A 23,891-nucleotide genomic window follows, 5' to 3' on the forward strand; every position below is an offset into this window, starting at 1 on the left:
AAATATCGTGGTGGTGAATATGGCCCGCGTTCGAGCCGTTCGACCGCGTTACTAACTGATGTGTTGGCCTCTGGGGCACGAGGGACGGGCTAACGCTATTACTTCCCGCCTGATAGCCTCCAGACACCTACCAACCCTCCAAGAAAGTATAGATGGTTGTCGGCTTTTCTTGCCTCTTCTCGCTCCGAAGGATAGGGTATATACCCTATCCGCGCGCAGTCTGCCCTTTTCGCCCACCTCGGGGCGAGTAACCGAAAAAGAATGGCTGAGAGAGATGAGAAAGCAAATCGAATTTAGCAAAACTATCGCGCGCCGAGGTGGCGCCGTCGTTGGACGTGATAGTAGTAGTGGTGATGGTGGTGGTGCGAGGCACCTGCAGGTACAAGGGAGATTTACCTCTGGCGGACAGGTACCGGAACTGATCGTGCGGAAGGGCGATGGCGAGAACACGAGGGAAAAGATAAAAGGAAGGCGCGGGCGGGAAATTAGAGCGGCGGCGGGTGCCGGGGGAAGGCCATGAGGGGCAAATAAACGGCGAAGGCGGCGGAAACGAATCGTCGCGCCGCCGCTCGTGCCTTTAATACGATCGTTCATAAGAGCGATAACGCGCTGCAATTCAGCGACGTTCACGGACACCGTAGCTGAGGGCGAATTGGTCCTGGGGATGCAGCGGCCGGAAGAGTAGGGGATATTCCGCGTCCAGCAACTCCGATACCGGACGTTCAGCTGCGCGCACGAACGAAAATTCACCTTGCCTCCATAGTTATGGAAACGCGTATACGTCGACACTCGTTTCGTGATGCCGTTTCGCGCGCTTCGTGCCCGGGAAACGCGATTGGTTTCGTCCACCTTTTCGAGATGTACGAGTCCGCCTGGTACGAGTCGCTACCTGTCCATCGTGTCCGTACGCGTTTCTCCATTTCCCATCAGTACTAGTCAGGTAGGGTAGATAGACCCGGTCCTTCTCCCTCTATCTCTCCCTTGATACGGGGAACGACTCTAAACTCGTTCAGGCGCGTATGTGTAACAGACGTGTACATATCGAGCAAACCATCCACTCGATCGTACACACCTACACGATTATCGTGGATCAGTGTAGCCGCGCGCCCGTGATTATGTGTGTACACACGAATTCTTGCACATATATACTGTTCACCGACCGTTAAATGTACATACATATAAAGTCATGAATGTGTGCGTACACCTTCTCCCCGTCCACCTGTTTATATCTACCAAGAAGCGAAGGTAGATAGGTGGAAAGCGAGGAGACACATACACCACGAGTATTTCCGTCACCGATACTCTCACGAGTCCTGGCAAGACCTCCCACGTTAATGCGACCACGGCTTGTCGACGCGAGGCCGACATAACGCGACGCGACTGGAAAATCGAAACCGACAACGAGCTGAGCTTCCCGCCGCTGTGCCAGGGAGACGAACGTACAGGAGAATAGGAGTCGATGTGCATCGGGTATAAAGCACGGCGCAAAGTCGGCTATACTCTCGCACTCATTTCGCGCTCACACACGCCCATCGCTCACCCGGTTCTACACCAAGGAGAACCACACCTACACGGAACGGCTCGAACTGGTATCGAACCGGCCCCGATGTCTGGTGGTGCGCCAATGCTTGCGGTGAAGAGGCACGTTACGTTTTCTCGTTACCGTTTGAGGTTCCTTTGTGCCTTCCAAACCGCTGGTAAAGTCAGCGTTCAGCATGGAGTCAATATTATCTGAGAAATTTCTCGCTGGAAACTGGAATATAATAGCCCCGTCTTTCATCCGCTTTACGCAATGCTGCACTGCAAACGTAATTTGTCTTTCAAGCCTCGTGACGTCAAGCGTCCATGACAATCGATCGTTGATGTTCCCTGAAGTCCGTACCGTAGTAACAAACGATTTCATTTCATTTTATTTCATTTCTCATCGTACGCGTTTATCGTAACTATTCATGTAATTTGTCTGTGAACATTTATATCTTTTTACAACCATAAAGCTTGTACAAATAGTTACTAGAAAATGTGACCAAATATTTGTAGCTCTTGCATATACCACATGTATGTGCATGTAGATTGTTACATGTGAGCTATTCTAGTGTTCGTGCTTTGTGTATTGGAAATTCCAGGTATTTAAATGAAGTGCATTTTTTTTATTTTTTACAGAAAAAAAACGCGACTTAAATAAGATAAAAAATATATTTTACTTTAATTATTTTACTGAATATTGACAGACGTAGATTTGAAGGATAAAAGTATCGAGCATTCTATTTTCTTTTCAATATTTTATATAATTCATACAATTACTCTTATATGTCATAATATGTCACTGTTAACGCGTCTGTGTAAAACATTTTCGCGGCTGGTGCAATAAATACATGAGAATCACTTACGTCTAACATTCGCGGATACATTAGCAGCAATAATCGTTGGCCGAGGATTTCGCTTGGGAATGAATGTACCCGGGTTATCTCACGGTTATAACGCGAAAAAGGGCACTTAAGGCTACGAAGAAAAGGGAACGGGATGAAATATCTGCGACCCATCTTTCGCTTATGGGCCGGAATACATCACGTACTAATTCCCAAATAGGTGGCCAACCCTCCACTTCGTCTTCGTGTAAGCTGTTCGCTTATTTTTTTAACGCCGCCGAGAATACGCCGCGGGAAACGTTATGCAAAGCACGCCCCGGCATCGACGTGAATGGACGCTAATTTATTTCGACGTACTTTCGTGCGCGCGCCGCCACTCTACGCACATTCGCCCGCAGTTTAAAACGACGGCAGATGAGCGGCCCGAAAGATTCCGACGTCATTTGCAGACGCGTAATGTCCCGTGAAAATTTCGAAACATTTTCGCCGGTACGCGCGCAACGCGAAACTTTATCAAGTCCGATGATTGGGAGCCAATTTTGCTGAAGTTTAATAACGTTACAGCTAGAACGCTGATCTTTCTAGGTCGACGCAGGCAATATCACGTAGTATTATAGACACGTACATCAAGTACATGTCTATAACTTTAATATGTGAACGTAATATTCACGTAATATGTACATATCTGTACGCGACAGACGCTCCCCCTCCCCTCTCTATCTCTCTATCTCTCTCTCTATCTCTCTTATACGAATGTTAGACAAATAATTTATACTTATTAGCGATAAAGGATGTTTGTAATTTCTTTTGTATATTTTTGACAATCTAAACATTTTGAACGTATCATTTTCTTTATGTTGTACAAGCAAATAAATAATACGAAATTGAAAACACTCACAAATATACATAACATGTACAGAGAGGAATACGAAAAATGCAAAAATCTATAAATAGATTGAAAGGTATAAAAACAATTAGAAGAAAATCACAAGCCGATGGTAACTCCATTAATGGCGTTATTCATAATGTAATATGACATGACGGGAGCTCACGCGATATGATAATAGCGTATAGTCTAATCTTAACTGGCATCGGTCGTCGCCCTACCGTGAAATAATGAGATCGCCGCAGTTAAATTGAGTCATTTCGATCGCACCAGGGGAAACGATAAAATTTAGGCATGTCCGAAAATAATAATTGTCCGCGTTCTCTTTTGTTCACGCTTGCCGCGGCGCGTCCGCCGTGAAATTCCACCCGGCCATATTGCGGTTTCCCATTAAGCCGAAAGTTTTAAAGGTTTCCGCTAAACCGGTAAGCGAGTAGTTCCGACACAAGGCCTGCGGGACTACTTGATTAAAACCCCCTGAAAGTGCGACCCGCCGAGTAGAATCTCTCGGCACTCTGCATTGTTTATGGAACAATAGATAGGTTTGCCGCGCAGCTTGTAGCACGGGGTGGCTACCAAGGATTCAGCACTCTCTCGCATCCCACTGCTAGCCGGGTAACAACTTTATCCCTTTCACCGCTTTCATCGCTGCACATCACATATATATATATATATATATATATATGTGTGTTGCGTTCCCTTTCAGCAGCGAAATCTTCAGCTGTGCTGTACGGCGAAATTTAATAAATTTTTATTTTTTGTTTGGCGCAAATTTTGTAATTAAAACGCGTAGAAACGCATAAATAATCATTAATAATAATAACAACGCTATAATAGTGAGTGCGCGTATTTTATATGACATTTTATGTATATGAAATAAGCTAATTAAATCATGGTGAAATTATGTAAAGGAAAAAGCGTAAAATATTCTTAGAAACGTGGATTAAAAGTGCATGATATGTTTAAGAGCATTACGCAGAACATGTGGTATCTTGTGTATTTTTATAACACCTTATTGCTCCTATACAGTTCGGTCAAATGGACGTAAAGTTTCTCACGTCTCACGATGCTTTCAACCTTATTGCAAGAAAAAGTTGAAGAAATGCGTTTTCCATCGCGATATATGTTATTTCTTTTGCATTTTTTCTTGAAATGTCAGTTTAAACGGAATGGCAACGAGAAAAAGCACACTTTCTTTTATTAATTATTTTAAATATAAGCGATGTACTGACGAAGATGTATAGTGTGAACAATAGGAGCTTGAAAACATTTCATTAAAATTGTAAAATTAATTATATTAATTAAATTTAATTTTTAATTTATATTTTAATTTTTTCAAATTGTTACATATTATACGAATAATAATTCTATATTTAAAATTATGTAACGTATGGCGCCATATTACTCGCATAATATTTATGGTGAAAAATAATCCGATCGATGCAATATCAAAATACGCGAAATATTCGTTGAATACGTGATTTCTATATCCAGGTAAAACATGTATGCCATGTGCAATCTATTAAGGCAACAGCGACAACGAGATAGCACGATAGATCATTCCATCAAATACAGCAGTTTCTCTGCTAATATGACAATCTGCTTCACACCGCTCTGGTTCGATACGCACACACGCAACGCGTTATTTGTGTAACCGCTCTCGAAATGAGGATAAATAATACGTCAAGCTGTAATGTACGTACGGCATTATCGTTTATGACAGGCATTACGAGACTAATCAGAATCTTATCAACTTCTCAAATGTTAAAATAAAATAATCTATTAACTTTTTTATACAATAATAAAAAAAATGACGAACAATTGTTCTAATAAATAATAAGTAAGTTAACAGACCCAATTTTTCTGTCGATTAGAACAATTATTTGACTTCAAACAGTCTGAATATTTATTGTCCAATAATATCGAATTTACACTCGTGTTTTGCTTTCACGTATTGAATATTATTGCCACTAACAATAAGATTTACATCAAACAGAATCGGTGGTAATAATGCGATTATCCGTACACGACTGTCTTTAATGTTTAAGCAGCTCTCGTAACGACCTACTGGCGTAATTTGCCTTTGTAGAGTTTAATCTATCTGCTATCTGCTTTATGCCATCTGCGCCAGTCATATCAAACATACCAGAAATGAATGCAGCGTAGATGCAAATAGCTCTCCGGCAAGGCGCAAAGTGCTCTTTGTCACACAACATGCAATAAAAGTTTCGACGCATATGCGCATCGCGCGCTTTCAACGGCCTACGCGCTCCGATGAATGCTGTCTTCTTTGTCGACATTATCGATATCTATACATTTCGGAATAATTCTGATATTATCATGACACGCTACGCTTATTAATTCGTGAGAAGAATTACAACTGCGAGCCACGCTTGCCAAATTGTATTACACGTTATACAATAATTACTTTGTGCAGAATACGATATGAGGATTTTTCAGCGATCTGCTATTTACGCAGAACACGTTTTAATTAAAAAGTAGCATTTAATTCAAAATTTGATTATTAATTAATTGCTTATAGAGATTTCATAGCAGAATTTACAATCTATATTTTTATATAGAAATGTATTTGCAAACATTTTATGTTCGTAATAAAAATCTAAAATATTGAAAGGATATATTAAACGCATTTCCCCCTAAAGCTTTCGCAGTTTACATACTAATATATGTGAACATTTTATGTTCCAGTGAATGTCGTGGATGGCGAAGTGCTGCATATCGTGAAGATAAGCCGTCTTCACATGGGGGCTTATTTATGCATAGCTTCAAACGGCGTTCCGCCATCGGTGAGCAAACGCGTCTCGCTACGTGTGCAATGTAAGTTACTAATTTTCCCACGTTATCAAAGAATTTCCATCACGCGCATAAACATTCCTTGAAATTTAGTACATATAAACGTAATATGAATAATGGATGCAGTTAATAAAATCAAAAGTCACGCACGACAATTTCTAATTAAAAAAAAGAACGATATAATATCGGAAAATTTTCTATATAATTTAGTATTTATTTATAAATACCGATCGAAGAAACATTTCAAAATATTCGTAAAGCGATGGATCCGAGCCCATCCATGCCCATTAACCTAACGAATTCAGATAAAACCAATAGTTCGCAAAGGCAGCGATTTTAATATTGATTTCTCTGATTGAAAAAGTTTGTGGGAATTATTTTCCAGCGTGAGTATCTCGAAACTGAGCCAATCGAAACTTCACAGGATCGTGTTGGATCAAACATAAATTAAAATGTTTGTGATTGATACATACTTTAAATGTTGTATATTTTTATAATACTTTTTGATGTATTAAACTTAAATAAACTACATGCGTAATTATGAACATTTTTTAAATTAAAATTAAAATAATATTTTCTCTTAACTTATTAATAATAATAAACTCTTTAAAATTAATTAATTTGTGAAAAACAGTTCTACCTAAGCTCATAAATATATATCGTATGTATACACACATACATATGTGTATATAAGCCACGCGTGATTCTATTTATTTTACTATATTTACAATGTAAATCTCAATATCGGATACACATATTTTTAGAGATTTATTCGGTGAGGATTATATTGATTTTGCATCAATATTATACTATTGAATACTGGATTTGGCGCTGACATTATTGATTCCTTCGTGTATCTATATGCCATTAGCGAAAACTACGATGTCATCGTAATACTATGCACTTTGGTATTATGATAAGAACAGGATAAAACTTGGGAAGGAGCGACTATTGTCGCGTATGGATACTGGCGTATTTTTCTGTACAAGAAAAGATGATAAGAAAGGATGATGGAGAGAAACTCGTTTTTATCATGCCTCCCCGATTGCGAGGCGCGCGTAACTTGGTAAATGCTGGTCGCTGGAAGCAGTAAAGCACGATGTCGGATATATTATACTTTTAATGAACTCGACGTAGTTCATAAACGTTAGAAATGAAATAAAGCCACTACTTTTCTTTGATATATGAACTACGCTAATATCGTTGCTCGTGAACTAGTTTTTATTAATCTCTCGACGTTACGCCAACTGCATGTTGGTTATAATTTCCAACAACCCTTGTAGTATTATAAATACCTTGTAATATTTTACGTTCTATTCTGTATGTGTATAGACTCGAAAAACAGTTTATGATATACTATTTATTAATTAGAGATATTTTTGAGATTTGTTTTTTCTTAGATTAAAAATTTATATTTTTTGAACATTGATTACATATATTACATGTAGTATTCGTTTGCGCCAAACAATTACAAGGCAGAAAATTTGTAACGCAAATTTGAGTCACGCGTTAATATATAATTTAAATTGTAGTATTTTACATCGCATTGTGAACATTTGAGAGGGAATATCGATAATTATAAAGATAAATACATTTATTTATGTAGAAACAGGATGAGCTAACTGATCATATTTGACGAATATCGTTACGATTCGATGAAGAGTGAAGCATTCTTCATCCGTAGAAACATTCTCATGCGATGCACCATGCATTAAGTCAGTTTTCAACGTCTCATTTAGCCACCGATTTATGGGCGGCTATTTGACCCAGATATGGTCGATATACGTCCGTTCCTCCCCGCGCAGCCATTTTAACCCCGTCGCCTATCTAACGACAATTTCCAGATTCTACTTAGTTTTTGAGTGCGAAACGCCTCTCTGCACCTTTTCTGGCACATTAGTTTCTCGGTTCTATGATTCTTTCTTCCTACAGGCAAGCACAAATATTAATAATTATCTGAAAAATTTAAGCTTTGAACAGCGATTTCCTACGAGGGTCAACTATTTTACCACTTACACGTGGCCCACGTGGCGTAGTATTTTTTCTTTGGATTTTTCGACGATATTATATGGCATATTGTACTATATTCTCCCGGATGTTGACTTGCTGACGGTGCGTGGTGCATGATAAACGCACGAGTATTACTAACTCGTGGCGTGAATTAATACCGGTCGTGTATCACAGAAATATATCGCCTAACAACTTCTTCAGCGACTTTATCTTTAGCACGTCATAGATGCCCTTATTATCGTGGATTGTGCACAATTATAGTGCAATTTATATAAAGATTAAGTTTACTCCAGCGATAGTTAATTATAAAGAAAAGTAATTTTTTTTAGAATTTATTTTTACATAAATTAAAATATAAAGCTAATATTAATTGTCAATAGTGACTCAGACATGTATAAAAATAATATATTCTTTCGTTAGATTAGAGCTTTTTATTAAATATTAAATGTTACAGTCTTGCAAATCAAATTTTTAGACGTGTCAGCGTCAATAAAAAGTTCCGAAAGCACAAATTATATTTTTTAATTATGTATTGAATATTATGAAATTGTAATCTCGTTAATCGTCAACAGTTTTATTGATAGCTCTGCAAATGGTTAAAAAAAGGGATAGAAAAAAAACTATCCTGTGTAACTTTGTTGAAAGTGCACTCTGTACCAGTAAATCGCGATTTATGTCCGTCCGTAAAAGATGAAACTATGACACGCGACTTTACCCATATATTGAAATATCAATATCGATCAAAAAAGAATACTCACGCATTTACGAAACAGCAATATCAATGTTTTTGTAAAATAAAGTTACTTACACAGAAAAAAAATAATATAGCCAATAACATACACAATTGCGACCTGCCAACTACATAAAATACTAAATACAATAATATTTACTGTTAATGCAAGTACAATGTTGAGTGTACAATGCAAGTACAATGCAGGTACTGCAATAGCATATATTATTGTATTGAGTATCTCTGTAGTTGGCAGCAGAGTATATCTTATATATCTTATTGGATATATTACTTTTTTTCTGTGTACTTATAACAAACTATATAAAACTATATAAAACCTGACTAACAAAATAATAAATTACTCTAATAAAAAGATATGAATTTCTTACGTGATTGATCATTTAACGAGAATTTTACTTGTAAGGGAATTCAATCAGATAATATAAAACATATTTATCTTTTATTAGAAATTTGTAGACTATATATAATTTACTTTTTTTTAATAACAAATCATACAGCAATACTTATAATACTTATAAATTGGCAGTTTGCAACTAATTGATAGAGAAACATTTTTCCGAAACAAAAGAGTAAGTACGCAGAAAAGAAGAATCTCTTTTTGCAATTTTTTTTTCTAGTAGAAAATTTTTTGATGAAGCCAGCGTGCACTCTATATTGCATGCAACGACATGCAATCGTTTATTTTTGGACACTATGTTTAAAGTATGATATCCTCTAAAGATGAAAAGACCGCGCGCGCGCGCGCGCGTGTGTGTGTGTGTGTGGTGTGTGTGTGCGCGCGTGTGTGTAGCTACATGTAATACTGCGTGTTGACCATGTATTTTTGTAAGGTTTCACTGAATTTTTGGATATCAAAAAACGGCTAGTAACTTAGAGAGGAAAAGGTATTTGAAAAGTATATTTATACAAGCGTTCTATACATTTTAATGATTCTCGATTGTAATTTAACAAGCTTTAGATTACTAGATTAACCTAATCTCAAATAAAGTAATGTTTTTTTTTTATTACTTGTAACATTATCTTGCATTACAAACATGCGCAATACACAATTATGTAAAAAACGTATATAAGGCTGTACAAATATGTTAGTTAATTCAGTTATTATAATCAGTTTGAACTTGAAATATTTTTACGTACCTCTCCCCCCTTCACCCCATAATTACTTTTGTCTTATATATTAATGCAAATTTATTCATTGCGTTCCATCGTTCCTAGCTATACTGGAAAGTATATATACATAATTCATGATGAATATTATTCCTATTTTACAGTTCCACCCATGCTCTCTATACCAAATCAATTGGAAGGAGCATATATTGGACAAGACGTTGTTCTTGAGTGTCACACAGAAGCTTATCCAAATTCAATAAATTACTGGACAACCGAACGCGGCGACATGATAGTCTCTGGTAATTTTAAGAATCTGAATGAATCTGAATGAATCGTTCCATTTATCATTGCTAAACTTTTGAATATTATAGTCTCCCTTTCTTTATTTATAAACTGTATAAATCATAAAATAGTATTTTTATGAATACAATTTTTTATTAGAATCTAAATAAAAGACCATTTGAACAAACCGGTATGAAAAATGTTAATGCTGCATAATTAAAAGTAACACTTATATATAATTAAAATCTCTCTTTTTATTATTATTTTAATTTTACTATTTTATTTTAAATAGAAGCCGAAGAACCTGGTTTTATTTGCACAGGCAATTCTGTTTCAGGCGACAAGTACGAGGCGGTAGCCACCGACAGTGGTTACAACAGGTACATGATACTAAAAATAAGGAACGTTGGCCCGAAAGATTTTGGTTCGTATAAATGCATTGCACAAAATTCTCTTGGCGGGACGGACGGTGTCATCAAGCTAGATGGTAAGTCATACGACGACAATAATATGGTTACTGATATATATCTGATGCGCGATAACAGTAAAAATAAAGTAAAATTCAATAAAGATATATCCCCGCACCATGAAATCGTTTAGTGTCGCGCATTAAAAAGTATCGAGCAAAGTGATATCACGTTGTGGTGTATTTAGGATCGATTATTCGAAGTCGACGTCTGGACGCTAATGGTGAAATAATTGGTTTCCAATAGTCAGTTACTTAAAGATATTTGAGCTCTCGCCGTTAACGAGCAATAGACGAGATTGAGTATACTTCTCTTACGGGCATTAATCGTAATTGCTCATTAAATTTGTATCGAACATAATTATCAGATATATTGCAATTGTCGAAAGCGCAGTCTTATCGAGGATTTTATATTATTACTAAACACAAAATTGATGTAGCAATTGCAGTTTGCGAAAATCTCAATTTTGAATAACGTACAAAAGCAAGAGTAGATAAACATAATAAGATTCGAAAGTTTGTGAGGTTTCATGGTGAAACTTCGAAATGTGTTTTCTTGACAACGCTAATAGTAGAGTAGAAAGAGAAGTTTTGTTTAGTTTAACCACCGAGCCACACGAAAACAATTGTAGACCGCTCCAACGTGTCTCAGCATCGCGGATTCGTAAAGAGTAATCGTGAAATCTCAAACTTCTACGCTGTAATGATACTTAACATATTTATGTCCATCTTCAATATCGTTTACATTTATCAGCCTGAGTGCAATCTTATGCATTCTCTCGCGCGAGTTTAATGTTAAAATATATCACTTGTTTACCTTAACGCAGAAATCCCAGCTCCGTCGACAACAACGACGACACAGCAGCCATACGATGTAACATCAGCGCACAAGAATGGTAATTAAAGCTTCTATATTGATATTATTCCTCAATTTGTCTGTATCTGTTATATATATGATAAGTACATAGGGCAGCTATAAAAAAAAAAGATACGTCGTGATCTAAATTGAGCGGTAAGGTAATGCAGTGTTACCTTGAACCGCTGGAAGTGTGTCTAATGTGGATCTCGAATTAGGTAGAATAACGTTTTAACTTAGGATCGAGCGAAGCCTCTGAGAGAGAAATCCGGCATTTATTTATTTCTCGATTCCTAAGTAAAACCATCCGTTTCCACTCCTCGTTCGCAGCAGCCTACCGTAGAGCACCAATGTAAAACCGCCTTTGTGTAATGCATTTTAGGTAGAAACAGTAACAAGAAATCACTACATCCTAACGACTACGAGGTCGAGGAATGGCGAAATCCAGGTCAGTAAATATCTATTTTAACGCTCCGCGTAGAGCCCAGGCATTTCCCACGACGATACACGTTCCATCTGAACCACCATGTCGTTCGAGTAATTAGCGTAATTAAAACCTCGTCAACGCTATACGATCGAGGGAGGGGAGGGAGAGGAGAAAGAGCCTAAGAGAGGAAATCCACTAAATTGGCAATGCTCGGTGATCCACTTTATCCGCGAGCGAATTACTTCGTCGTGTTACTCGGCCCCTTTTATTGACCGGGAAGGATTCTGCGGTCATTCCTTCACTGTCGTGAAATCGAACGTGAGAATATATATTAACGGGCTGTTTGCTTAAGCTCATTGAACGAAAGTCAATAATCACACGAAATTTTTTGCGAATCTATCTGCACTAAATAAAATATCTGGAAATTTAAATTATTAACAAAATTTTTGTTTGATTTTAAAGAAAACATATCAGTGACTAATATTTGTTTATTCTAAATCTACCGAGTTCAATTAACTTTTTACTGCAAAATATTGAGTATTTATTAGTCTTCTTTTGATAAAGTATTTTATCAAAAGTATTTTATCATATTATCATAACTCTGTATGTACAAAATGATCCGTATATCCCGTGTTGTGTTTCACTACAAATGCTCTTGTATTGATTAGGGTTAAGCTGTAAGGGATTATAAGATGTCCTTTGAAACATTTTCGTGTAAATCCTGCTCACAAGTTTACTATCCCCAGATTTCGAATTTCAACCACAATAATAGTTGATGTGTTTCTCGAGGCATCCAATCATGTTTCATGCATCGATAAACGGATGCAGAAGAGGATTGCTACTTTACGAAAGTTTGATGTATTTTTCGAACAATGATAGTCACAGTTAAGCATATATAAGTTTTAGTGTCTAAATCTGTTTACACGGATCGTTTCTCGCGGTGTTTTCATCGATTCCGATTTCTATCGCAAAAGGTAAACTTAGCGCGTTAACGACTTCAAGCACTTCACAGATCCTTATATTATACAAGCCAGCTGACGGAGATTGGCGGCAGAATGCAAGTTCAAAACTCACTTGGAATGACTTTGTTCAAAGATTCCCCCGAGCGTCGGGCCAGCTCTGCCTTCCTGAAGTTTACTTTCAATTAATGAAAAACGAGCTGCGTTGACCCGCGGCCGTCTGCTGCCTCCGGTATCAGGAAGTGGAAAAGAGGAAATGGAGAGAGGCAAATTCCTCTGTTATTTTTTTCTCGCTCTATATCTTTTTCTTCTCTTTTCTAAAAATCGATTGACTTCAAGAATTTAGCCTTGTGTGCGATTATAGTTATAATATATTTGATAAATTACATAGAGAATGATTGAGATTTATAAGTCATTTAACTGTTGAGAACAAAAACTTGCTTAGCTACAATAATTAAGAAAATTTGATTATAATATATTTTTTTACCAAAAATAATCTATTTAAATAAGTACATTAAAAATACAAGAGTTCAATTTTAAGATACTAAATTATTTTATTTTTATGTTTTGAATACTTAAAAATGTTTTAATTTTAACAGAGTATATTTAAAATACTAAATATTTAAAGTTGTTAAAGATTTCAGCTTTAAATATTTTAATATTTTAAACGCCATTTAACCAAAACGGTTAAAGTATTTGAAAAACCAAAACAGAAATAAAACTTTTTAATATCTTAAATATTTACATATTTTCTTTTTTATATAAATTTTGTTATGTTATTTTATAATGTATATAGGTTATACTCATTATAAGTAACAACAACTCATAAATGTCTATTAGATCTGACATCTTAATATTGAACTTGTACAGCAGATAATTTTTGTTACGTTATGAATCAGTAAAATCAGATAAATCAATCGGTAAGAGTTATTGACGTATCTTCGATAAGTGACTGAACGATTTTAACGTTCGTTGTAACAGTAATCAGAAGTTCGAATACCTTCGAGCAATTTCCAAGCCACTGAAATATAATCAATGGTAAGAGAATGTACGGACTAAAGCGCCAGTAAAGATGTTGTTAAAGTGTTGGAAAATGGCTCGTCTGTCGCCGACCATGCGGAAAGTCACGTACAGTGGATTTTACTGGTAGGTGGGAATAACTTTTTCCGAACGGACGTGCGGTTTCGACGTTCGTTTCTGGCGGGCAAGCCAAGGGGCGCGATGAACTACTCTCGAGAAACGCCCTGCATTTGGGACGACTATCTGCCAGTGCTAGGATAAAAGCAAAAAAAGGCCATTTTCCTCAAGTCGTTACATCAGACTTTTTGCAGAGAACAAATTTTGATAATAACGTTCTAAACGCGTTCTAAATGTCTGCTGACTAAAAAATGAAAAAATCTTTCGCGGAAAAAATAATTTACTCAAATTCTAACTCTATTAGAATGTTTGAGATAGACAGATGATAATAATAATAATTAAAGAAATTATTTATTTATTAATTGGTAATTAATATCTGAAATAGAATGTCTAGAATGTCTATTATTGTGATTTATGATCAATATATTTCTTTTATATTAAAACTCCAGAGAGTTTTATTTTTCACAAATGTTATATTGTTTAATATTTGTTAAGCACACACACACACACACACACATACACACACACACACACACACACAAAAGAGATGTTATAATAATAATTTCGTCAATATGACCTAGTTTTAAAATTTTGATGAACGAACGGTTTGAAAGTGAAACTAATGGAACGAGTAAAAGTTTTGTTTTATCCAGATAGTACTGTTGTTAATAAATGCAACTTGTTACAAGGGAATAGATTCTAGATTATTCGATAATACCGTGGGTGGAAGTCATTAAGGTAAATCGAGGTCATGAAGTTTTATCGCTGCAATAATCGTACATTCTGACGTATGGCCTACCGTCATTGATATATTCGTTTCTATAACATTACTGACTATACATTAGTGCCACAGGTGGCGATGTTGATTCGACTTCAATTCATTTATCAAAGTTCGGACAATCAATAAAAGTTACTGTCGGTGAGATGTGAGTTTAATCGGATAAAATGGAGCTTTTTCTGAAGTTTTTGACGCTTGCATACTATTCAATCTACTTTATATAATAGATATTTATAAAATTACCGATAATTTGTTTATATGTTTTTTGGGAACTAATATATAGATTTATTTTTTTATTAGTAAATTATAATTTAATCTATTTAAGCTTAATTTATGCTTGATACAATTTTATTTATCAAGACTTTTCACTTTTCTTTATTTTTATTCAATATGATTTACCAAATTATATTAGAGAAGAAAGCTATAATTCTTTGTAAAATCACGTTTAAAATTATACTTTTTTGCGCACTAGAACATAAAAATTTTTTTAAACAACCTTATTAAAGTTTAAGGACTTTAAGTGTACGAGCTCAACACCGGAAGCACAATATATCATGACGCGCTTCGCGTAGCAGCCCTTGGCTGCGTATCTCACTCGTGTCTCATCCCTCTTCTCGCCACATAACAAATGAAAAAGCTCACAAGACACATCTGCAAATTACTGCGGCGTCGCAATTAATCCAGTAACATTTCATCCGGCGTTTCTTTGATGGTAACGGCTGATAAGAGCCGATTTAACAGACGTCGGATGTATTTAATCTCAAATGAATTTACCCTTCCTGCGTTCTCGGGGGCCTGGCCGCTCCTCATCGCCGAGGGTTTTATCTCGTTAAAAAGGGATTTGCGCGAGTTGAACATCGCAGAAATTCCAGTAGAACTGAGAGTTCGCTCGAATTTAATTCCCGGACGCTCACTAGCGAAGGGGGACTCACGGTTCTCTCCCTGACTCTCTCCTCTCTTTGTCCCCCCTCATTTCGCATTATCCGCAACAACTCCTCGTATTTATCTTCCGTATCCGCTTGTTACCGTACGTGCATGTATTTGGTCGCGCCGAGAATGAGGCCACTGAGGAAATGAGCCGCCGAGCTTGACGATTTTCGCGTATTCTCAAGCGCTACCAACTATTTGTTCCGGGCGCTGCGCAGCTGGCAAACGGCGCGATGGTAGTGCGGGCCACGTTACGTGAAAATACAACCAAGAAGTTTGTCCAAAACGCGGTGTCGACGGTGGTGGTGTTCGCGGTCGGTGATACAAAGTGCGGACGGTATTCCGATGGCCGTCTGCCCTGCGGCTAACCCCATTGACCAGAGCAAAAGAATATTACTTCTCGGCCGATGAATAAACTCCCTTTGCTCCTTTGCTATCAGCAGCGCACGACCTTTCTTTATTATATAAGATTATATTTATGTCACATGCAATATCGTAACCAATACTATTGGGTAGAATATATTGTCCAAATTATTTTTACAGAATTCAGGTTCATAAAAAAGTAAAATTTGATTTCTGGGGATATATATACAAATTCTATATATTTATTAATAAGAAGTTTAATTTTATATATAAATAACATATATTATAAGTATTATATTAAGACAATTTTATTAATAACATGAAGTTTAGTAATAAAGATTTCCTTTCTATAAATACAAAATGATAAAATTGGTACGTATTACTTGAATCCGTATTACTTAAAGGGAGTTGATGGACAGGTTTAAAATCGTTACAACTATTGCATATTGATTAAATGTCTATTTCCATTTTGTTGGTCTATTGCAAAATACATTATATCGAAGAAATTTGTATCGAATATTTTAAAACGGTTTATAATTGGCTGCATATAAATTAATCGATTAAATTTTTAAAAACTTGTTAACTAAATTCGCAAAAAAAGTCTACAGCTTGATTTATACATGAAAAGAACAATGCTGCTGAAGTATCTACTTTTCTTTTAGTATTTGTATCAATCGTATTGTAGTATTCTGTATTTATCTAAATTTTATAAAAAAAGATAAATATAAAATATTACGAAATAAATAAGTAATAAATATAAAATTGTCGCAAAACCTTAGTAAAATTTCTATTATTTTTCTTCGTGTTTGATCAGACTTGCTTGTGAACATCTGCTCGCATTTTTTTCTTATTCAATCTTTTATTTATTCCGTTACATAACGAATAATTTGCTGTATAATATATTTATATAACAAAAATATTATTGTTAGAGACACGTAAATGAATTTTATGACATATTAAAATAGGAGCAATTACATTGACTAGATTCATTAAATACATGCATTCGTTGAAAATCTTTTATCCGTTCTTAAATTTTACAACTTTTACGGCACATTTTGCGGAGAATAATGTCTAATCTTAAAAAGATTTTAAATGTTTTTAAACATTTAACTTAATTGAGCTTATATATTGACCTCATGAAGAATAATAAATTAATTATAATTTAATTTAAAAAAATAGAAAAATACAAAATAAAAGTGGAATTGAGTTGCTTATATATGAAATGAATTTTTTCGATTTCTCATGGATATATATATATATTTATTTATTTATTTATTTATTACTCTTAAAATACATAAAACAATTCCCAGCATTTGTATTTATATTTTTTGAAAAATTATTTTTAATTTATGCAAACGTTAAATTTATAATGTCATCTGGGGATCCATGATTGCATGTATGTCGATTGTTCTCAGTTTGATGACCGATATATTCTAGGACTGATTAAAAAAAGCATAACATCTCATATCTCATTCCCAGTGAAGTCTCATATTCTTTTCTACTTTTTGTTCTACTTTTCTTTTTCCCCATAGCTCTTCTTTTTGCGAATGAATTAGAAATTATATTCTAAAAAGAGAATGGTCCTTTTGTTATGTCCGCATAATTGTCCTATTCTCCTGGAACAGCGTACTTTTATCTGTTTCCAGACCACAGTAGGGATCTCTTTCCAGATTATGGCCCGGCGTCGATGAGGCCACCAGGTGAACTGCCAGACGTCCAGAGCCCGGGCGTGTCCCATCATGTGCCGCTCGTCCTTCTACTCTCTTCGAGCCTCCTGTCATTGCTGATACCGGTTATCCGAAGGTGATTCTTACGTCGCAGGAACGGGGCTTCCAGTTCTAGTGTTTATTGGTGGGCAACCAGGCCGGAAACAGCCGGTGCGCGTACGGTTACCGGTTTACAGTGCGCCGTCTCCGAGCAAGTGACAGACGAGTGCGACGAAACGGGCCGCGCTTGAAATTATTTTCATACTAAAAGTAAACTTATACAGAGAGAAAAAAAGCGCAAAGAAGATATATATAATATATAAATATATATATATGAATATATAAATATATGAATATATATATAATATGTCGTGTAAGTATATATACGGTGAGTACGAAGTTACGTTTAGGCTTTCTCGACTGATCGGCGCTTGTGCGAAAATAGCACGACTCGGTTTCCCTATGTACGGACAAGCTTTTCGCGTTTCGCGACTGTCTCGACGATTTCTCTCCTGAACGGAAACGTCAAGGAGAAATGCTGCGGCGCGTACATTGAGAGAGAGCCGTCACCCGCGATGTCCTTCTACCGCGTGATCCCGCGCTGAATAGCTTCGGGGATTGGGAATACACTTAGTCCGCGACGAGGAAACCAGGACTCCAGAAATTCGGGACATCTCGAGGATCCTCGGTCGGCGCGCTCATGTCCATCTCTTCTTTTCTACTAATTGGAGTGTTAGATTAGCGAAATATAACTTGATAATTCGGACGCAACCTAAATCTACTCGGATTCATTCTTGTATGACCTTCATAACATTTTCCTCGTAACACACGGCTCCTAAAAATATCTCACGATTAACCACGTATTAATGTAACGTTCTCCGAACGCCGCTCGACCATCCGTAACTATTGCTTCCGATATATTTTTCACTCATCTTCATCGGATTCCGATACGTAAAGTGAAACGTCATGTATATTTGCCGTAATCCGCTAAACCGTTCAATAACCATTAGGCGCTAATTAATAGTTTCTTTTAAAAAAAAATGGATGAACATTGACGTACTTTTTCATCATTTTTTTTTATGTTACGTACACATTTTTATCATATCACGAGAAAGACAAGGGAACTGTATTCAGTAAATATACATATACGTATATAAATAAACCGGTAAAAAAATATAAATATAGATATATATAGATATATACACATACGTACGGATCGTAGTTGTGTCGAGACGCATCGCTCGGTAATCTCGTAATTAGCTGTTCGACTGATAAGGAGTGCAAGTATAATTCGAATGCATGGTCCCACATGTGTTTCGCGTGGTGCGATTGCTAATGGAGTTCGATGAAAGTCTGTAAGTTCGCGCCCAGTATGTGTGTCCCGGGGAAAGAATTAACGCTAGACATCAAGTAGCCTCGAATCATCGACGACGGTGACGCAGAGAGCTTCGTGGCTTCTTTTTGCGCGATTATGACATTTCGATGGAGCGAAGTACGGTTTCCATCGCGGTTATGCAATCGCGGTCATCAGAAACGGTAACAATCTAGAAAGGTGCAACGCGTACTTTTGCTACGATTAATGTAGAATGTAGGGCATACTCGTATAAATATCTATCTTGTTCTCAAATCGCTGTCTTCAGAAATTGATTGGCATCTCCGAAAGCGGATTCTTATATTCGCGCAAATTCTTATTTTCACTTTATTTTGTCCATCGCGTGACGCGAATGTGTGGCTATTATAAGGCATTCATATGTAGGGAATGCTCTGCGACGCTTCAATCACTTTGAATCTCCTCTTACGTTGTACCTGATCATACCATGAATTGCCATCATGTCGTTCGACCTCAGGCGAAATGGATGTGACATGTTATGCGCCTTTCCCTGTTAATTCTGTAAATATTGTAGATATGTTGTGCTGTGATCAGTCTGGATCGTCGTCTTTGAAAGGATGACTCGAGGCTGCGCTTGTTAAACCGAGTGTAGAAGGCGAGTGTTGTGAATATTATATATTGTTTTGAGATGATACGGCGGTATTCGTAACGATAACGTCGTTCAGTAGAATACCAATGAGGCTGCAGCGATCGTAGCTATATTTCAAATTAAGTTATGATAATGTTATTAATGTATCATGTCCGACGATTTCACTATGTCAAACGATTTTTATGTACCGGTGCATCGAATCAGATGACCCGCAAACCGATTAGATATAGATAGTGGAACTGTCGGCCTGTATATCTTAATAAATCGAGTACATGACTGCCATTATTGCACGCATTGTTTATTAATAAACATCCTTGCAATAAATCAAATATTTAATTATTCCATTTAGGTATTATTTTTTACAATAATTTTGTTACAATTTTATTAACATGTTTTATTTACTTTGCAGATTTGATTTTTTTAATTATATGTTCCTGTATTTTCTTCAGAGAAGATTGGAAGAAACAAGAAATGCGCTTTGCAAAAGAAAGAAAGAGGTAAGTGTCATTAATTATTTATATATATGTGTGAATTTTTTCTAATTTATATAATTTAATTTTTAAATAATTATATTGTAATTTTGAAGAAAACAAATTTGAACATGTTTTAAATATTATAATGTAGATACTATTAATTTAAAATATGTATTAAATAGACAGTATTTATTGAAATTAAAAAGCATGTTAAAGTTACAGTTAATATATTAATATAAGTGATTAATGAATTCTCTTATGTCGATTATTTGATTTAATTGCTTAAAGATAATATTTGGAATAAATTATATATATATATATATATATATATATATATATACACACAAAATCTATTCCAAATATTATTTCACTTTAATTAGAGATCATAATTAATATGAGAATGGATAATGTCAAATAAATTTTAGCGGAAAATATATTGCATTTGCCAATTTTCATTTTTTACAGTTTTATTAATTTTGATTTATCATAAATTAGCGTGTCATAAAGTCACATAATAAACATTTTACGGTAGAAAATAATATCTGTTTATTTTAATTGAGAGCAATATTATATGGGGAGAGGGATATTTTATGAAATCAAATTAAATCAAATGAAACGTTTCTTCAACCGAAAAAAACAAACGTGTTGTAATATTGTACTGTTTAAAAGATACATTTACTTTACATTTTTTTCTTCTTGTATTGCAATTTTTATCGACTGATTAAATGTGTCCAGAGAAAGTTAATATCTGTTTACGCATGAAATATTAAATAATTTTTACATTGTATTAAAGAACTGTAAAATAAGTTTTAAAATATCAAATAGACGTTACATATACGTTTGCATGTATAAAATTATACTTTATATATTAATGATATTAGAGATAATTTTGTACTTAATATTTCGATTGTTTCATTATTTATATTCTTTATTAAAGAATATAATTAATTAACTACATGAATATATTGTTTACAACGTATGATGTACGCAAATTAAATTACCGTTAAATTAACATTAAATGTGTAAACTCATGCTTTGCATTGATTCATGGATGTAGACAACGTAGTGAATTAAAAAATTATTCGTGCATCCATTGTTAAGTATAAAGGACTTTGCTGTACACTGATACCAGATAATATGCGTTACGTTGCGCGAAATTGAAGTGGAAATAATTCCAGCATTTCTCTTTGAAATCATACACCGTCTGTGACATATTAAGTTTTATATATTACATAATTAATATGGATGTATCAAATATGTGTGCATAAATGTGTATACGTACATGAAAGTTACGTATTTAATGTTGTATTCTCTAAATTATTGCATGGCAACAAGTTTTAGTTTGCATCTAGTTTTATCTAAAGAGATGAGTATTACTGTAGTAATTAGAAAATTGGTATTTTAATCAATTACATTAAATATGACCGTATTCACTAGGATTTTAATTAAAATTATTGTATTTTGTTATAAACATACCGTGATACTTACATAAACTGTAATAAGTTAATGCTATATTGCTTTAAGATGCGTAACTTTAAGATGCGTTTTAATTTTAATAAATACTATCTATTTAATAAGTATTATAAATTAATAATATCTATATTATTTATGACATGTTAAATTTGTTTTCTTCAAAACTACAATAAAATTATTAAACAATTAAATTATATAAATTAAAAAGATTGCAAATTCATTATATTACGTTATAGATTAAAATTTAGGCCCGTTTCTACAACATAGATTTACTTTAATCTTGGTTTAATTTTCTTGTTATCATTTTAGTTCTAAAAATTATAAAGAGATGAAGAGTAAGTTAATCCGAAATTAAAGTTAATCTATGTTGGTAGAAATGGGCCTTATTGATCTATTATGAATTTACTTTATCTATTGTTAATTGTAAGTATTTTCACATTTATTATTGACATAATTTAAAACGAATAGTTAGAAGTAAAATATCATAATAATCGTTTTTTTTCTCTGACCTTTTTTCTTTCTGTAAGAATAGCCACGATCGATCTTCTTGCCAAACTTAAGAGACAAATGCTACACGGTTCCTTGTTCAGAAACTTTTTTCCATAGTGACATGAAAAAGAAGTACAACATCTATGCCGATATTTCTTCGAAACCTTTGCTTCCACTTGTGCTGGTCTTCTTGTAAATAATTCTTTGTTATATAATCACAAGTGTTTCTATCAGAGAAAATTGATAAATTTCAAATTTGAGAGAAACGAGAACAGCTTATCAAAGATCCAATTTTGATTAATTTCGCACTGAAATAAAATCTGAAGCTCGGTAATGTTTAAATGTGTATTGGATATTGGATTATTTAAAAAAAGTTTAGCAGCATAATTAAATACACTCAAATGCAATCAAACGCATCTTTATATTTGACTTGTAGTAATAGAACAATTCGAACGTTGTGTGAATTTAAAACAATTTTTGCTTGTAATCGAAGGTGAAATTTACTTTTATCAAAAAATTTTAGACGGTTAATGAAACATTGTAGCGAAATTGCGCTGAATTCAACTCGGATTCTGTTATGCTTAGGGTTGATAAGGGCAATGATACCCTTGCTTTGAACAAAGGTACGCCCACTGCTCGACACACGTGATAGGCAAACCGAATGAATGTGAAGTGGTCACGAGCTGTTGCATACCATACTAAGGGTGCATTAAAGCGTAGGTGCTGACAAATAAAACTAAGGGTACCATACACATCAGTATATGAGATATACTAATTAATATACAGGATAGAGTACAGGTGAGAGAAACATATTTGGAACGTTTTAAAGTTAGCCGTATTATTTTTTAGTAATCGATTTTGTTAATAATTTAGAGTAGTTTGTTTTTCGATTAAATTTCTGATAGATTGCACCCAGAATGTTCTTCTGCGTTACGTATCGTTAGAAAATGAATTAAAAATTGAATTATGCTTTACTTACTTAAATTAAAACAAAATTTTAGTAAATTTGTGAGAAGAGTATGTTTAGTGATTTAAAGTTTTGCTCTTGCTGAATGACACGTCGCAAAAAACAAAGTGCATCGATCCCAGCGGAGGATCTCCGGCAAACAGGTTCTCTGCGTTTCATTTCGCGGTTATTTACGCCCATGCGATTTTGCAAATCCGGCATTTGGCCCGCTGTGTATTTCAACTGAGGATTGCCGCTGCGGGCAAGCACGGTTACATACGCGTACATATCGATGCAGTCGGCGAGAAAATGACTAGCGATTAAAAAAGAGCGGGATGGAAAAAGAGCGGGGTCAGCCAATCGAGACGCGGACGCATAGTGAACGATCAATCAGCTCCTATACCATTTTTTTTTACTTTCTTTCTCTCTTCTTGGAATTAGATGAACATAATAGTGACAGGACTAAATGATCAAGAAGGAGTTCACAACGTTATTATTTAATTCTTTGTTGGACAATTATGACGTATAACTATGATATGATAGATTTACATTGTGTCAACTAAACCGGCGAAGCATTAAGAAACTTTGATGCTTATTGTAGTTGTCCTGTTCGTAATGAATCGTGACGGCAATAATAATAAATAATTCAGCGACCATTGACAATGATTGCCTTCTCGATGTACGGCGATCCCT

At 35.1% G+C, this 23,891-nt stretch overlaps 1 protein-coding gene across 6 annotated transcripts in view; it reads left to right on the plus strand.

The window, feature by feature from the left end:
• Positions 1-20,102, plus strand: part of LOC105834144 (lachesin) — a 171,609-nt gene extending 151,507 nt beyond the window's left edge. For 2 of the 6 annotated variants that reach the window (XM_028190565.2, XM_036288849.1), the window contains exons 6-11: positions 5,962-6,090; positions 10,099-10,236; positions 10,542-10,706; positions 11,513-11,581; positions 11,924-11,989; positions 17,779-20,102. In XM_028190565.2, the coding sequence (XP_028046366.1) occupies positions 5,962-6,090; positions 10,099-10,236; positions 10,542-10,706; positions 11,513-11,581; positions 11,924-11,989; positions 17,779-17,939 (728 nt within the window). In that variant the 3' untranslated portion in view covers positions 17,940-20,102. Of the gene's footprint in view, positions 1-5,961; positions 6,091-10,098; positions 10,237-10,541; positions 10,707-11,512; positions 11,582-11,923; positions 12,388-17,778 lie in introns of those variants that run through there. The other 4 variants (XM_036288850.1, XM_012676413.3, XM_036288851.1 and 1 more) reach the window with 4 other exon arrangements.
• The last annotated feature ends 3,789 nt before the right edge of the window (positions 20,103-23,891 follow it).

Source organism: Monomorium pharaonis, chromosome 6 (assembly GCF_013373865.1).
Source record: "Monomorium pharaonis isolate MP-MQ-018 chromosome 6, ASM1337386v2, whole genome shotgun sequence".
NCBI classification, from domain to species: domain Eukaryota; kingdom Metazoa; phylum Arthropoda; class Insecta; order Hymenoptera; family Formicidae; genus Monomorium; species Monomorium pharaonis.